This window comes from Diabrotica virgifera, chromosome 2, assembly GCF_917563875.1.
Source record: "Diabrotica virgifera virgifera chromosome 2, PGI_DIABVI_V3a".
Classification (NCBI taxonomy): Eukaryota; Metazoa; Arthropoda; class Insecta; order Coleoptera; family Chrysomelidae; genus Diabrotica; species Diabrotica virgifera.
In genome coordinates, this window is record NC_065444.1 from 87,038,016 (window position 1) to 87,057,383 (window position 19,368).

Consider the following 19,368-nt stretch of genomic DNA (forward strand, 5'->3'; position numbering starts at 1 on the left):
CGCAAATCATTAAAGAGATAAACACTCACAATGTTTAAAATGTTGTGATAATTTATTGCTAATTAAAAATGTTATAAATAATCAATAGCCCAGTAAATGACCGTTTTGTTAAGTTTATTAAAAACTTAATAAACTAAAGTACAAAGTTGAATCTCAAAGACGTGACAAAAATAATGACAAAGCTTCTAATTGACAAAAATATATAGGGTGAGGCAGATAAAGGGCCTATTAGAAATATCTCGAGAAATAAAGTAAAGAAAATTAAGAAAATTGGAATATAGGGGTTTTGAGGTGTGAACTATTTAATGAAAATATTTTGGTCTCTTTGCTACTTCCGGTTATACCGGAAGTTTATTGTAACTTCGTTTTTTTTAATGGGACACCCTATATATTTTTACGTTTTTGGATTTTGGATTCTCCTCGATTTCTTCTTTCTTAAAATATAAGGTTTTGTAATATTATACAGGATAGATTAAAAGATAATTACGTTTTTTTATTAATTTCGTAGCAAAATTCACACCCTGTAGAATTGTAGTAGTTTTACATCAAAATCCCTTTATATGTTCAAATGATTTTTAATATGGTCTACTATTGTTACCAATTATTAGTATAGCTAAATTTTGAATTTTAGTATACAGGGTGGGTCGAAACTCGGAATGTGTATTTTCTGAGTTTTCTTAAATGGAACACACTATATTTTAGTATTGTAATGAAATGGTATTTTATGGTACTTTTCAATTTCTTAAGCATTCCCTATACCCAACTGCTTTAATTTGTGCTTAATTGTTAATCGCACCAACAATCTTAACTACATAGATATTTTGATAGCTCAACCATTATTGGCTATTATTAAGTATCAGTCTCGATTAGTATGTATTTATTTCCGAAAAATTACTTGTGATTGAATATTTTTACGGCAAACCTAATAAAATTTCAGGTATTTTGTGTTGCAATTAATGTTTGGCTTGAATCACCAATAACTCACAAATTGAAGCAGTTAGGTATAGGGATTGCTTGAGAAATTAAAAAGTATCCTAAAATAACATTTCATTACAATACTAAAATACAGGGTGTTCCATTTAAGAAAACTCAGAAAATACTCATTCTGAGTTTCGACCAACCCTGTATACAAAAAAGGAAAAATTTAACTATACCAATAATTCCTAACATAGTAGACTATATTAAAAATCATTTGAACATAAACAGAGTTTACTATGTCAAACTACTACAATTCTACAGGGTGTGAATTTTGCTACGAAATTAATAAAAAAAACATAATTATCTTTTAACCTACCCTGTATAATATTACAAAAACTTATATTTTAAGAAAGAAGAAATCAAGGAGAATTCGAAAATCCGGTATAACTGGAAGTAGCAAAGAGACCAAAATATTTTCATTAAATAGTTCACACCTCAAAACCCCTGTATTCCGATTTTCATAATTTTCTTACCTTGAGTTCTCGAGATATTTATAATAGGCCCTTTATCTGCCTCACCCTGTATAACTGTCAGATCCGTTACTAGTCTGACTTACAAAATTTCATAGACTTATGCTAACACCTACACATATGCTGAGTTGACTCATAACAGTATGTTTTTTCAACTGCGAAAAGAGGTGGCCACTCACCAAGTAAAAGCAACTATGGGCTAAGTCCAATAATGAAGAACCTATATCTAAATTTTCATGCAATTCGGTATGGCCGTATTTTAGCTTTCTGGCCTAAAAGAAAATAGCAATTTTTCAAAATACATTTACGTTAACTCTTTTGCTTTTGGAGAAATTTTAACTCTTAGAACTCTTCTTAATAGTTACAGCAAAAAAAAAATTCGATACCTGCTTATAGTTTTCTCGTAATATCTCAACGAATAAAGGTGACTATTTGTACACCCAATTAAAAGAAGGGATCGACACACCTAATTTTTTATGACTCAGTGTATTAGACGCCTCTTGTATAACTTTATTGTTTTTCACAAACACATAACAAACAGTGACTTTTTAATTTCAAAATGGCTAACTATATAGTCCTGTCGCCAGGGGGGGTACAACGGCCTCCTGTATTCAGATGGACTTACCCAAGATTTTTTTATGTATTTTGACCCGTAGAACACGAATTTTTTGGGTAACAGTTGATCCGGATGTCGATAAGATTGTTATAAACAAAGAAGTTGAGGAATTACATAACAGCGATTTCTCGCAAAACAAAACATGTTTTTGTATTTTTTGGGGCATTCTAACCAAAAAGTGTTCCTACAAATTTTTTCGTAGGATGCATAGTTTTCGAGATAAACGCGGTGGAACTTTCAAAAAATCGAAAATATGCAATTTTTGTACCCGAATAACTTTTGATTAAAAAATAAAATAGCAATTCTGCTTACCGCATTTTAAAGTTCAAGTCAAAGTATATCGGTTTTAGTTATTTGCATTGCTAAAAATTTATTATTTTATTGTTAAACAAAAGTATAAACACCTAGTGCTGGAGTGATGTTTTCAATGATTTCTCATTTAAAATCGAACGAGTAGGTAGAGTAGGTACAAGTGCAAGCGAGGCTATTTCTACGTAGCATGCATGTAAACGCATGTATTAGGCACGGGAAACACTATGTGTTTATAGCTTTTTTTAGCAAAAAACACATAAATTTTTAGCAATATATATATTCGAAACCGATAAAATTTGACTTGAACTTTCAAATGCGGTAAGCAGAATTGCTATTTTATTTTTTAATCAAAAGTTATTCGGGTTCAAAAATTGCAATTTTTCGATTTTTTTAAAGTTCAACCGCGTTTATCTCGAAAACTATGCATCCTACGAAAAAACTTGTAGGAACATTTTTTGGTTAGAATGGCCCAAAAAATACAAAAACATGTTTTGTTTTGCGAGAAATCGCTGTTATATAATTCCTCAACTTCTTTGTTTATAACAATCTTATCGACATCCGGATCAACTGTTACCCAAAAAATTCGTGTTCTACGGGCCAAAATACATAATAAAAACTTGAGTAAGTCCATCTGAATACAGGAGGCCGTTGTACCCCCCCTGGCGACAGGACTAATAAGAACACCTGACTAAAAATGTAAAGAAAGCATAGGGAACTATTTCTATGGTCTATACATGTATAACCAACATGAGGTTTTATAATATGTAGAATTGTAAATATTTTATCTTAATTTTTAAGACACCTATATTTTTTTTCTTAAATATTATTACAAAACACGAAACCAGTGTCCGTCGACGCCCTTAGGGACAGAGGTGTGGGTGTATCTATTCGACGGGTAGTTTAGTTAGAAGATTGTGTTTATTCTCAATCATCCTTAATACATAAAAATAACAAGTAGAGCCCTTTGAACAAATTTTAATAGGTTAGTTCTCACGAAAGCGAATTAAACCATGAGAAGAGGAGATTAGCAGTAAGAGAATTTTGGTTATTGTGGGAAGAATACGGTGGTCGGTTTTAACATCAGAACCACGACAGACGTGTTTTGGGATAATTAAAAAGACGCTTAAAGAGACGCTTTAAGACGACTTATACATTGAAAAGCCGGTCATATATTAAGTAGATAAACGCGATTACTTCAAAGATATTTTCTTTTGTGGGAACTCGTAAAATTTTAGTCGCAATTACACAAACACTTTTACATTTCGTCAACATAATAGTATCTATAATTTAGTTATCTATTTTATTAAGTAAAACTGTTAAACATCACACGGACTTTTATTACGATTGTCTTTAACGAATCCTACATGTAATTTCTCTAAATTGGCAAACACGTTTAAGATTTTAAAAATATATCTAAATTGTTTATTTGCTTTAATAAAAAACATGTTTAAATCTTTAGAGAAAATATTTTCCATCCGCTCGTTAGGTTTCTTCCAAAAAGGTTTTTTCATGTAATTTTTAATTTCTGTTAATAATGCTTTTATCTAATATTTACTTATATTTTCAAATGATATGTATCTTACATACGACCCACTTATCCCTATTTGGGTTGAACGAACTCACATAATATATTAAAACACAAACATTATTTTTTTACCTTGGTACTAGAGGAACCAATGCACTATATTTTGTAAACATACATTCTATAACTGAACTACTACTGCACAAGATATTACCTAGTTTGTTGGCTTTTGCAAAGTGTTATCTTCTGGAAAACACTTCTAATTTACAATTTAAAACCAACGATAAGAGGTATGGTATTTTAAAATTGGTATAGTATTGAGCAAGGGAACGTGAATATAAATAATACGTTATTACTACAAAGTATTTTTAAAATTTTTATTATCATGTTTATCAGTTCTGTAACCACAAACCACAGGCATCTTATGAATGAATGTTTAAAATGATTTATTTTGTTAGGATCGTATAAATATTCTTATAATAGAACAATTCTTAATCACCAAAATTATCATTTGTACCATTGCAATAGAACATATACAGTGTCCGAAAAAATCTAGCAAGTGCTAAAATTTTATAGATAAGTAATATTATAACATAGTCTTGTTACAAGTCTCTCTGATGATGGGTAGAATGGTAGAACCAGAAACACTTAAGAGGATGGTAAGAGACTCGAATTGAATCGAAACGCAACCGTTTATATTTATATTATTTTATATTATTAAATACTTATCCTAATACAAATATTGGATCAGGTTTGGCAGGTCAAATTATAAAAATGGATAACGCCAGAGCACCTAGTAGACAGCTTAGTGGAACTATGGTGGGACATCGGCCAGCAAGAAAACCAAGAAAAAGGTGGATAAACGAAGTAAGAACCGATGCTCGAAAGAGAAATTGAGTGTAATAACTGGGGGAGAGCAGCCATTGTCAGTGATATTTGGAGGGGGATGCTAGGGGATGCCAGGACCCGATTTGAGCTGTATAGGGCCAAAGGAGAGAAAGAGAGAGAGAGAGAGAGAGAGAGAGAGAGAGAGCGAGAGAAGGATAGAGAGAGACAGAGAGAGAGAGAGAGTGAGGGAGAGAGATAGAGATAGAGATAGAGAGAGAGAGAGGGAGAGAGAGAGAGAGAGAAAGAGAGAGAGAGAGAGAGAGAGAGAGAGAGAGAGAGGGAGAGATAGAGAGATATTTATCCTCGAAATAGCATTCGTATAATCTAAACAAAAAAGCGGACAATTTACGTGGAAGTAGAGGAAACTAAATACTTCCTCGATTAAATTAGCACTACCTGTCCAGATGTCATTCCGTTGATTTTAAACTAATTTAATTAAGAGTGTGATGATTATACAACAAAACTTCAGATGAATATAGTACTACCTAAGGGCCTAAGAAAAACAAAAGCGCAAAGAAAATCTTAAGATTTAACCCTCGAGTATACAGGGTGTTTCATTAACAATTGTCCATATTGTAACTGGAGAAACCTTAGCACAAAATACGAATATTTAACCTACAACACTTAAATAAAATGTGGTTCCTTACTGAGTTACAGATATCTAAAAATTTAAAAATTATTTTTACTCAGCATTTTAATACTATTCGACGTATCCTTTTCATACTTGGCAGAAAGTATAGGTGCTATACAAACTAGTTAATTATGTTAAACAAACGTTTCTGGCTATTACCAGAGCCGTACGACGGGGGAAACTGAATGGTTGACCCTTTCCAAATTCTACGCCACTGGCGGAATTGCTATTTTAGTTCAATTTTTGGATTCTCCAATACTTTCTATGGAAATAATATACTCTTCATTTGTAACGATAAAGTCATTAGTTTTCGAGATATTTCGAGAAGTTAAAAATGAAACGACACGGTTATTTTGATTAATGTATTGTGTCGCTTCATTTTTAATTTCAAATATCCCGAAAACTAATCATTTTATAGTTACGAATGAAGAGTATATTATTTGCATAAAATGTATTAGAAAATCAAAAAATTACACTAAAATAGCAATTTCGTCAGTGGCGTAGAATTTGGGAAGGGTCAACCAGCCACTATCCCCTGTCGTACGCGTCTGGTAGTAGCTAGAAACGTTTATTTATCTCAATTTAGCCGGGTGTACAGTACCTACACTTTCTGCCAAGTATGATAAGGATACGCCAAATAGTTTCAAAGTACTGGATACAAATAATTTTGAAATTTTAATCATAATATGAGTCTTATCATAAATTAATCAAAATAACTGTGCCGTTTCATATTTAACTTCAAATATCTCGAAAACTAATGACTTTATCGTTACTAATATATATATATATATATATATATATATATATATATATATATATATATATATATATATATATATATATATATATATATATATATATATATATATATATATATTGTTATATTTCTATTTGATATAAAAATTAAAATTTGATAATTATAAACAAAATTCACTTTAATATAAAATATTTTTAATTTTCTCAACCTCGGGCATATAAATTTAGAACAACCTGTATACAACAAATTGTTATATTTAATTTTAAGAAGTGATTAGAATAAGCGTACGAAACTCGGAACAATGTGTTTAGATAAACAAAGTGAATGACGCGTATCATTATCGTTCTTCTCGGAAGGTCGATCATTAGCCTATGCTAAATAAAACTCAGTGAAATAGATGATAGTTCATTATCGTTTTTCGCGGAAGGTTTCGATCATTAGCCTATGCTAAATAAGACTCATTTGAAAGAGAGAATAGGACATTAAAATTTGTAAATAGTTAGAAAGTATTTTAGAATGGGAATTAAATATTTTCTTTTGAAATCCATTAAGCATATTTAGAAAGATTAAAAATTGGTTTTGAGGAATATTACGAATGAGAGTTGGTGGTGGAAGATTGATTTGTGAATCTGGAAGGGATATTTAGAAAGTAGGGGAATGGATGACAAAGTGAGAGCAGAATGTTTTGAGCTGTCGAGAAGTGAAGTCGAGTAGTAGACGGTAGTGTACGGAGAGTGAGAAAGCCGGTAGTTCCGTGAGTGTGGAGTATCTATCGTGGAACGAGAAGTAGGCCAGGTCGAGAGTAAAAGAACCTCCTTGAGCCAAGAGTGTCCCGGTAGCTGATAGCAGTTTCGAAAAAGGTAGAACACAGCATCACGACAAAAGCAGGAACGAGAGCTATTCGAGCTAGTTTTTCAAAGGAGAACATTACTGGAAGCCAGGACGAGGTTTGATCGCCGCCAAGGATAGCAGGAAACGGGTCTTGTGTGAGGACATTTTCAGTTCACCAGGAAAAGGTCAGTCTCATTTGTTTGGACATGAATGTATGGGTTTTTCTTATTAAATTCCACATAAAAAATTGAATAACATAATCAATAATATCAGAAAAGCTTCATCAAAGTTAAATAGAGTTGTTCCTAATAACTCCTAATAGTTAAATGTTAATAAAAACTTTCAATTGAAAACCAAAAGGAAATAAGATTCCCATTTGTAAATGTTATGTTTAAGAATAATAAGAAATAGCAAATATTAAGCATTGATTGCCTTTTAAATAAAATAAAAAATATTTTGATTATAATTGTAACCCATATGTGTATTTTTTTTACTCTTTTCTTTTCTATCCCGATTAGGAACCATTAAGAAATATTTGAAGCCACGAAAGTAAGTAATTAATTTATAATTCGCCCTGAGATTGAAAACATATTGATATGTGATCTGGTTAATTAATTAGATTAGTATTAATACATTGATTAAATTAAGTGACATATAAGAATATTATCTCATATCAATAATCAAGATCACATCAATATATATATATATATATATATATATATATATATATATATATATATAATCCGGTTCTCTTTTACCGTGAGGTGTCGAGAAATCTGCTTTTACTTCCTAATCATCTCTCTCCAAAGTTTTCTGTTGGATGTCCTTCTCTTGGCTTCCTCCCATGTGAGGTTTTTGCTTTGTAATGATTTTCCCACAGCATCGTTCCAGTGTTGACACGGTCTTCCTCTTCTCCTTGTACCAATTCCCTTTGCTTCCCAAACTACCTTGACTTGTCTATGTGGATCTAACCTATTTAAATGACCGAACCATCTTAGTTGCGATCTTTCTATTGCTTTGTTGGCACTCTCAACATCTAGGTTGTTTCTTATCGTTTCATTTTTTACTTTGTCCATTAGCGTAACTCCTTCTACTCTTCTTAAATACTTCATTTCAGAAGATTGTATCTTGCTCTTCTCCCGTTCAGTTAGTGTCCATGTTTCACTTCCGTATAACAAAGTAGGGAGGTATATTGTCTTATATACTGACACTTTTGTCTTCTTGCTGATTTCTCATTTGCTAGTGAAACCTGAATTCAGGGAGTGATATAGTCGTGATGTTTTAGCAATTCTGTTGTTCAGCTCTTTTTGCATTTTTCCTTTTCCATCTATTATAGTTCCTAAATATTCCAAATCCTCCACTTGTTCTACTAAATTTCCGTCTAGGTTTATATGGATTTCTCTGGGTGTCTTGGATATAAGTAGAGTTTTGGTCTTTGCTAAATTTATTTTCATTCCTTTGTCTGCAAGTTCTCTCGTCCATAAATTTAGGTTGTTTTGCAAAGATTTCTCTGAACTTGCTATTAATGCAATGTCATCTGCAAATACACATTGTAGCACGATTAATTTTATGAAACAGCCCCACGCATGGAAGCCATTTGATGAAACACGACAATGAATGGAAGTCATATGGGGCCATTTTAATGTAAGACAAAAGATAGCCCCTGTTGTTTTATGAAACATGACTAATTAAGAGTTGGACAAAATTCGTGCTACATAATTTATTAAGTACCTCGGTTGCTACTGTCTCAGAGATTTTAGGGAGTGGATTCTTTAATAGATGTTATGATATATTCTTATTAGCTTAGAAAATTTAGAAAGATAGAAAAATCGAAATAAGGATGTGAAATAAAAAATAAAGAAAAATACAAAAAATAAAATATTGGGCGCCATTGGTTACCTAAGGGAAACCAAACTTTATACAAAAAAAATAGAAATAAAACAAAGAAAGATAAATTAAAATAAAACAAAGAAACATAGTCAAATACAATGATATACATAATATACAAAATGTTATAATGTAACTTACCTCCTTTACTTTACACTCAAAATTATATACTCAGTCAATGTTTTATAGTTCTTACGATTCAAGAGAGAAGGGAAGAAAATAAATTATATGTTGAAAATCAAACATTATTTATTAAAAACAAAAAAAATTAATCTCTGATCTCTCTGTTATAATTAGAGACCAGATTACCAATTAATCAAAGATGAAACGAACAGTTTTACAAATATAAAAATTATACCTTAACAATTAGTGTCCTGGCTTCTTCCTCGTAGCTTGATTCGAAAGTCCAAGGCGCTATTGCACTCGCGAAACACTTACTTCACTGTCGTTAATTACAGCAAACAGCAAACAGTACATTGTTTATAAACAAACATTATTATAGAAAAATTCAGCTTTCACTTGAAGATAAATAGTTTAAAAGTTCGTTAAACTGGATCAAATTTTACTTTTACTCGAATAAAATTATTTAGTTAGACTCGAACATGATTATTGAAAGTTCATTAACTTTGACCAAAATAAAATATGTGAGCATACTACATGTTTTAACTGCACTGTTAAACATAGAAATGAGAAAATTGAAACTCTTCTCTCCTACTTCTGGTTCTGACTGCTTAAAAGAAATTAGTGGATACCAAAATTGGTATAAAATGATAACGACGATTTGCTTAGAAACAGCGGGAAAATCGCCGGGGTTCACGATACACCATCACATTCGCCGGGCTGGAATTAACCTAGCCGGCTGGGAAACTGGAAAACTACATTCCTTTACACTCAATTGAACTCTACTCCATGACGATGGCCCTAAGGGAACCAAAACTCAACTTAACTAGATGGTGGCCCTGGTGGAACTCAACTGAACATGATGACGGCTTCTACTGAACTCGACTGAACATGATGATAGCCTATACGGAACTAACTTCTAGGACCGCTAACTCGATCCTTCTCAAACTTGGGTTCCTCTCCCAAAAAAAGGTGACTTCTCACTTAGACCAATAGGAATCATACCAGATATTTCTCTACCAATCAAATGGTCAGAAAAACTCTCAAGACATCCCTCGAACGCCATGATGGTTTTACCCTCAACCAATTACAAGTACTTAAACTTCGCAATAACAAAATCTCTCGAGTTTACACGAAATGCGATGAATCATACAATATTACAGTTAGTTTTGAGAACCAATATTACTAAAGGCATCGGCTTATTTTAGGTTGAGCCTTCCGGTTGCAATACACCCTCAATAAATTTGTGTCTGAGAAAGTCATAAAAATCTTTCATCTTCTAGACTGCAACAGCCTAACAGCATAGCAGGGGTTCTTCCTGTAGCTATTTGGATATACCGACGAAACATATAACCGACAAACCAAAACTGTAAATATCATAAAAACCTTTTATGCTCTGAGTCCCTACTTAACGTGGAAACTCTTTGAAAAATATTCCGTTTACAATTTTGTAGAATATCAACAATCTGGGGTACCTTAGTACACCAATTTTCAAAGAATCGCAAGAACCGAAATAAACATCCAAATCCCGTGAGAATTGAAAAACGCCATACTCTGCCTATGCGGAAGATCGATATACAGGGCGTAGCGAAAGTATTACTGGGTCGAAATTTCAAATATTTAAACGGAGGACTTTCAGCGTGTTTCAACATTCACTTATCGTTATACTTTTTAATCGATGGTAACCTAAATCTAATTTTCGGGACCCTCTACTGCATTTTTATATTACTTCATTCATATATATAATGAATAGCAGTGGGCTCAAAACTCCACCTTGCCTTAGTCCTTGTGTAGTAGCGAATGTGTTTGATTCACAGTTTAATGCTCGGACAATGTTCCAACTCTTCCAGTACATAGATTTTACTGCATCAATTAGTTCTACTCCAACATCGAACTGTTCAAGTGCTTTCCAAATGTGCTGTCTGGGTACCTTGTCAAAGGCTTTTTCCATGTCTATGAAACACATGTATATATCTTTGTCAAAATCAAGGAATTTTTCTGTTATTTGTTTTATAGTAAAGATATGATCTTGGACACTGTGCCTCGGTCGGAAACCACCTTGTGCATCGTGTAGTTGATGTTCCACTTTCTTTCTCAGTCTCATCTCCAGTATTCGTTCATAAACCTTAGCCGGGACACTTAGCATGGAAATACCTCGATAATTTGAACATTCCTTTTTCTCTCCCTTCTTAAATAAAGGAGCCATTACTGCTGTTGCCCAATCTTCTGGAATGCGTTTCTGTTTCCAAATTGCTATCAGTAATTTGTGTAAGTAGTGTAATGCAGATTCTCCCATATATTTCAACCATTCTGCCTTGATATTATCTATTCCTGCCGCTTTACCATTTTTCATTTTTGCGATGGCTTCGGTTAATTCTTCCAATGTTATTTCATTACTCTCGTTTCTCGCCGTCCTATATATGATCTCTTCTTCTTGTTCTTCTTCATCATCTGTTTCATCTGCTTCCAGTAACTCTTTGAAATATTCACTCCATCTGTTAACTATATCTTGTGGTTGGGTAAGTATTTCACCATTTTTATTTTTTATTTGCACGACAGTACTACCTGATTTACCTCTCATTTTTTTCAGACCTTTATAGAACAATTTTTGGTTTGTCCTACTATCTTGCTCCATCTTTTCTCCAAATCTCTCCCACTCTTCCGATTTAGCTTTTTTAACTTTTTCTTTCACAAGCTTTCTTACTTCTTTGTATTTCTGATACATATGTGAACTGTTATTTTCTAGATAGGCTCTCCATGCTACTTTCTTTTCTTTCACAGCTATTTTTATCTCTTCGCTCCACCAACTAGTCCTTTTTTTTTGACCCACCAGTAATTGTATATCCGCAAATTTCACCAGCAGCATTGGAAATAGTATCTTTGAAGAATTTCCACTGTTGTTCAATGGTTTTTCTTTGTATCCATTTTTTGAAATTTTCGTCAGTGGTTTTGTTGAACTTGTTTCTCACTTCAATAATGGCTAATTTATGTGTTCTTAGCCCGGCCGCACATCAAAGAAACATGAAACGTAAATTACGTTTCATGGAAATAAACCACTGCTAAACAAATATATATCCGGCCATTTATGAGACTCTCCGAAAATAAAAATGTGTCATGAGCATGAATCACACTCGTTTCATTAGTAGGCGGACTTTGAGATGTTTTTAGCAGTGTTTTCTTTTCATGAAACATGTTTTTCGTTTCATGTTTCATGTTTTTCGTTTCATGTTTCTTTGGTGTGCGGCTTGGCTTACAGATCTTTTTTCTTGTATATTTGCATTTCTAGTATTATTTGTGTTCTGCTATTTTCCTTTTATTTTTCCAACAACTAGAAAATGGTCGCTTCCTAATTCTGAATTTCTAGTCACTTTCACATCTTGGATTTTATTTTTGTGAATTTTCTCTATTATGATGTAATAGATAATAGATTGTTCATTCCGGCTTGGAACTACTCGGGTATATTTGTGTATATCTTTATGCTGAAAGAAAGTATTCAATATAACTAGACAGTTTAATCTGCAAAAATCCATTAGTATATCACCGTTAATATTTTTTGTAGTCTCTCCAAATTTACCTATGACGCCATTGCTTTTTTGTGCTTCCTTACCAACCCTTGCATTTAAAACACCTACTATTAGGATTGGACTAGCTCTGTTTTCATATAATTCTTGCAGTTTACCCCAAAACTCATCTTTATTTTTCTTACTATCATTTTCATTAGGACCATAAGCAATTATAATAGTCCAAATATTCTCTCCGTCAAGGTCGGTTCTTATTGTCATTAATCGTTCATTAATTGCTTCCCAACTTTTTATATTATTAACAAAATCGTTGTTAACTAGGCATCCTACTCCCGCTTGTGCCCATCTTGAACTGTCGACTCCACTGTACATTAACGTACAATCATTAATCATCATCTCTCCCGTCCCTTTTTTCTTTACTTCAGTTAGTGCAAGTAGTTTCAGATTAGTCTGCTTGAACTCCATAACAAGTTCAATTTCTCTACCAGCTAGACTTCTAATATTCCAAGTTCCAATGCTGATTTTTTTACTTTTGTTTTTTATTTGATTTTCCTTGTTTACTGTATCTACAGTGTTTATTTCGCTAATACCTAGATTATGTCCTTGATTCGTTGCCTGGTTCGTTACTGGTAATTCCACTTGATCACTTATCAGTTTTTTGAATTGTACATGATTTTGTTGTGATCATGCTGCTCCTCTAAAGTTTCGCTTTGCCTATTCCATACCCATACCTGGTTATTTACTATCATCTTCTTGTATGCCACCTTGACGTTTTTACCTTGGTTTCGCTCTAGTTTTGCTTGTTCCCTTATTATTTTCTGGATACGACGTTCCTGGTAAGTTAGATCTTCGTCAATCAATATTCTGGCCCCTGGAACATCTTTAAGTTTTTTCTTATTGCTAAGTATTTCCTTCTTTTTATTCAGATTTACCATTTCTACTTTATATCTCTTATTACCTATCTTAGTGACTCGGTTTATTTCAGCTTCAACTTTTAAGTATTTCTTAATGTTGTTCACAGTTTCTTCTACAACTTTTTCAGGCTCCGTTTCGTTTATATCTAAGCCTGTGATTATTAAATTATTTTGTCTTTCTTTTTTCTCTATAATTTCCATTCTGTTTTGAACAACTACCAACTGTTTTTTCAATTCTATGTTTTCTGTTTGTATATCTTTGAATTTTTTCTATGTAGTATTGATTGACTTGCCTTAGTTCTTTAACCTCCAGCATTACTGATTTTACTAACTCCATTAATTCCTTTAATTCATCCATTCTTGTTTTCACTTTGAGTTATCTTCTAAATTTATTCTATAACATATATTTTTAAATTTAACTGACTATATTTCCCTGTTTATGTGGAACGATTCCGGATCGCGAAAAGCGCCGAGCCCACCTCAAAAGTTCAAAAGCTCGTCGAACGCTTATCAATCCGCCAATCAATTCCGATAACTTGATTCTATGGTTATGTTTACTGATTTTAAATAAGTTTAAACGTACTTACCGATCGTACTAACACGGCTTTTATCCACACTTTAGATTCTTACTATTATACTATACACTCTGCTCACTCACAAATTTGTAGATTGTTCGTAATAGCCCAAAATTGGGTAATAATACGGAACCATATACAAACACGTCCTACTCGCACGGCTAGAGATGGGACCCCCCGTTACTAATAAAGAGTATATTATTTACGTAGAAAGCATTGGAGAATCTAAAAATGGCACTAAAAAGTAATTCCCCCAGTGGCGTAGAATTTGAGAAGGGTCAACCATTCCCTATCCCCTGTCGCACGTCTCTGGTAGCAGCTAGAAACCTTTGTTTATCATAATTTAGTAGGGTGTATAGTAGTCGCACTTTTTGCCAAGTATGAAAAGAACGCGTTGAATAGTTTTAAAATGCTGAGAAAAAAGAATTTTCAAATTTTTAGATAAAACACCCTTTAACTCGGTAAGGAACCACATTTTATTTAAGTGTTTTAGGTTAAATCTTCGTATTTTGTGCTAAGCTTTCTCCAGTTACTATATGGACAATTATTAATGAAACACCCTGTATACGTCTCTCACCGTGTTTACTACTATATTTGTTGTCATTCGGCTTATGTAGTCGTTCCATTCCGCTCTTCTTATTTTTTACCCAGTTTTTGTTGTTGTTCACCTTGCACCTTCCTTCTATATCTTTACTTCTAGCTCTATACCATATGTTTTACCAACTTAACATCGATTTTTCCAGGTATTTTCAGCTCTGCAATTTGGGGCATTCTTTTTGCCCTCTCTGTTACAGGTCATGTTTATGCCGCGATGTCATTATTGGTCCGGTGACTATTTTTTTCTGCCTTTTATTTCTTTTCCGATAGTTATTTCTCCAAAACGCCTTATTGAGGCAACCTGCGGTTCTGTTTGCTCTATTCGCTTGATATTTTATTTCGGTTTCGAGTTTTTCGTAGCTAGATACTGTGATGTCTATTTTATTTAAACTCCATCACCTGTTCTATTATTTGAGCTTCCAGCTCTAATTTACGTTTACATTTGATATCCTTTTCTTGTTCTTACTTTTTTTTTAAATTTCATCCATTATCATATTAACAATAGAAGACTCAAAGATTCCCCCTATCTTATTTCATTACCAGCTTCAATTAGGTCAGTTAGTTCTTTTACTTTTACTTTTATTGTGCTGTTCTAGTAGATATTTTTGGATCGTTTTGATTATTCCTAGATGTATGTTGCTTGCGTACAATAAGTGGAAAACATCCTTTAATTTGACGTCGTCAAATGCTTTCTTAATGTCCATAAAACATAGATATGCCGTTGTATTGTGTTCTAATCATTAAGAGCTGAATCAACTACGGTTTGACCAATTTTACCTCTTTTAATTTCATTTGCTTATATTTTCGTACCACCAAAGAGAGTTAAGTGTACCTAGGACCTTTTGTACCTCATGAATTTCGTATTTTAGTTACTTATAACTTACTTAATAATTACAACCCTGTTAGTTAAACTTTTCCAACTGTTTTACATGCCAAACCTCAATCCTTGTTAGTACAAAAAGAATTAAAGAAATAACAAAGATAACTTAATATTGTGTCTGAGAAAAGATTTTATGGGCGAAAATCATTATGTAATGAATACAAAACTAAATTAACATAAAAAATTAAAAGTAATACTCAGTATTTCCTCCTCTGTGTTGTATTACACTTTCCATGCGAGATCTTAAGGACCCTATTAAGTTTCTGACTCATTCCTGAATAACCGCTTCCCATTCTTCGTCTATTGCAGTTAATGGGTGCGTTCGGACGACCATAGCGGCTGGCGGTCAGCAGAAATCGGCTGAGTGGTTGTATCCAGCCGTGATAGGGAAAGCTTAGTAAATCTCTCAGCGGCTGGCTTCCAACGGTGACGTCTGACAGCTACTGCTGGCTCAGCTGTCCAGCCGCTGTGGTCGTCCGAACGCACCCATTAGCTCCGCCACCGTCGCCGGTGCTGGATTATGGGGTCGAACCCTGCGTCTGAGCTAATCCCATAGGTTCTCTTGATGGGATTCATATCCGAACTCAATTGAGGCCAGTCAATTGTTGTTATATTGGTGTTGGACAGGTAACAGGCTGAATAACGGTGACGGTGACACCTGGAACATTTCTCAAGGATTGTTGAAACTCACATCGTGTCTCGTGCCGATTCCGCAAGACACTCAAGACAATGAATCGATCGTCCTTCTCTGTCATTACACGTCTCCGACCCGAACCTGATCGTCGACTATTCGCTCCGAGCGTTAACAAAGTGTCAAAGCAAAATCGACCGAACTACTCATGGTGGCGGTTTTTTGAAATTTTGTAATTACGCTTTGTGTATGTTTAAATACAACATTTAAAAAAAATACCGTGTCACGCTAGTGATATTATGATGTATAAATATAAACAGAAAATAAAAACGCACTTAATCTGATATAAATTCTTCACTTTAAAACAGTTTGATTATGTATACATAACCTCACTATCGTGGTTTATGTCAATAAATATTTATTAACGGAAAAGAAAATATTTTTATTGCACTATAAATTACACTATAAATTAATAACTAATAACTAATGAATTGTAACAATTATATTCGGCTATTATCACTACAAAATAAAATATTCAAGTTTAACAAAATAATCCCAAAAGACTCAATGTTAAAACGTCCTTACAAAATCTGACAGCGTGTCATATGACTGTAAATAGAGGGGAGACGCACGGGGCGAATAGCGACCGGTCTCCTCGTATCGACGGTAAACCTTTGAGACTGATGACTGCGTCATAAGGAGGCGACGGGTGACAGTCTTCTTACTATAACTCTCTTATAATTATTCATTTACCTGGGTCGCCTTCATTAGTAAAGTATCCATTTGTTAAATATTCACTTACTGCACTTCGAAATGTACACACACGTCAACGTTTGAAAAGCGACTGAGATGACCACCGGCAAATTTATTGGTCTAAATTGCGTAAAAAACATGCCCGTTGCAATGTTCGTTGAATCCTCTAGAGGGCATACAGGTTATGGCATAAGTAAATTTTACACATTGCCAAGTACAAATAAAACAATTATTTTTTGTAAGCTCTACTAGGTTGTTTAAGTTTTGCGGTTCGATAAGAGAGGGCGCTGCTTCTAGCCTAATTTTTTTTTGTTATGTTGGTACATTCTTCATATGAAGGTATCTGAAAGTACATTTTAATCTGTCAAGTCATTCTTTGTTTAGAAGTCATTTATTATCAGTGTGTCTCACATTATTTTTTATAGTGCAAATAATCGAGTAGCCTGCAGTGAGTGAATTTTTATTTTTGGACGGTTTAAAGCAAAGGAAATTTATGAACGAATGTTAGTCCAGGAACCGAAGCTTTTCACCTCGCAATTTTTACAGAATGGATCGATTTGCTTGAAACTTTAAGAATAAGTAGTGGATAGTCCAAGAAACAAAATCTATATGAAGCTGAAAGGCGCTTTTACCATGGGGGTGGTTGCCACCCCGTCTCGGAGGTGGAAATTTTTTATTATATTTTAACCGCAAATGTTGATAAAAACATTCATTCTAAGCAGAAAATGTTTTATACATTTTTTTGATAAAATTAATAGATTTCGATTTATTCGCTATCGAAAGTGTTAGTTCTATATCGAAAAAATCAATGTTTTTCGATAATACTCATTTACGATTCCCTAAATTTTTGCCGCAGAAAAAATTTTTTTAAACCAAAATCTTGGGAATTAAATAACCTACAATTTCACATTGAAACATTTTTTCGTATCTCTGATGCTAATCTTTCTATTCTGAAGAAAATGACAATTTTTACCAAAGTACAAAAATTCGTTATTCTAGAACTCAGTCAAACTTCTAGAATCTGTTAAAAATACATAAATAAAGAAGAATGAATAAGGCCAATGACTACAAACACCGCCAACTTACATCATTATGCTTCCAATTGGATTTCTCCTTTTTTTTTTTTTAGTATATTGACTATTTAACTGTAATTTTATTATATTTTATCTTGGAAAGTTTGTTAAAAAAATTGTAGGTTTTTGCAAGATCTATAATAGACCAGGGCGCATCTGTAAAAATATTACATTTGGACGTTGAGGGGTGACTCAAATTTTTTTGCAGAAATCGCTTGAAAATAAATCAAATAATAATATTTGAAAAAGACTAAGTTTTCACTCTAATGGCATATAACATATCCCACCAGAATGAAAACAATGGAAACCTTCTCTGGTTACACCTCCGAGGCTTCTACAATTTGCAAGCCATACGGATGCTGAGACTAAGGAAGATGAGGGAATTCTACAATTTACAATTCACGTCACATCTGCTCAGCGCGGTAAAGTTCCAACGAGACTGGTTCCCTTCATACTCCACACAGAGTAAATGTAAATCAAAAATGAATAACCATTTTCAATTTCGTTGCAAAACGAAAATACAGCCGAACCATATTCCAGTCCAATCAGAGAGTGCTGCAAGCACCTCTACCGGTTTCGAAACTTATTAGTCTCTCATCAGGAGAGCAGCATATGTGCCTCCTGATGAGAGACTAATAAGTTTCGAAACCGGTAGAGGTGCTTGCAGCACTCTCTGATTGGACTGGAATATGGTTCGGCTGTATTTTCGTTTTGCAACGAAATTGAAAATGGTTATTCATTTTTGATTTACATTTACTCTGTGTGGAGTATGAAGGGAACCAGTCTCGTTGGAACTTTACCGCGCTGAGCAGATGTGACGTGAATTGTAAATTGTAGAATTCCCTCATCTTCCTTAGTCTCAGCATCCGTATGGCTTGCAAATTGTAGAAGCCTCGGAGGTGTAACCAGAGAAGGTTCCCATTGTTTTCATTCTGGTGGGATATGTTATATGCCATTAGAATGAAAACTTTTGCTAGCAGTTGCCGCTAGGGCATCTATGCCATTTCGTTCGTTGCAATTCGGGACTGCACGCTGGGGTTTGTTTTGGTTGGATCAGGGAGAGCAGCACATGTGCCTCCTGATGAGAGACTAATAAGTTTCGAAACCAGTAGAGGTGCTTGCAGCACTCTCTGATTGGACTGGAATATGGTTCGGCTGTATTTTCGTTTTGCAACGAAATTGAAAATGGTTATTCATTTTTAATAATATTTGAGTTATCCTCCCCCTCAAAAAGGTCCGGAACATTGTTTAAATAATCAAAATGTCAAAAAATGAAGGAAAAATTCGATTTTTTTCTTCGTTTTTTGATTATAACTTTAAAAGTATTAATTTCCAAAAAATGTTGTACTGACATAAAAGTTGCGTAATTAAATTTTCTACAATATAGGATTGACTAAAAATTTAAAAAATAG

The 19,368-nt window shown here is 33.5% G+C and overlaps 1 protein-coding gene across 3 annotated transcripts in view; it reads right to left on the reverse strand.

Annotated features, from left to right (window-relative positions):
• Positions 1-19,368, reverse strand: part of LOC114331820 (protein peste) — a 195,705-nt gene that overhangs the window by 97,379 nt on the left and 78,958 nt on the right. Inside the window, exon 1 of one of the 3 annotated variants that reach the window (XM_050643844.1) lies at positions 4,034-4,093. The exons of the other annotated variants lie outside the window; for them this stretch is intronic. Coding sequence (XP_050499801.1) covers positions 4,034-4,074 — 41 coding nt within the window. The 5' untranslated portion in view covers positions 4,075-4,093. Of the gene's footprint in view, positions 1-4,033; positions 4,094-19,368 lie in introns of those variants that run through there. 3 annotated transcript variants of the gene reach the window in all.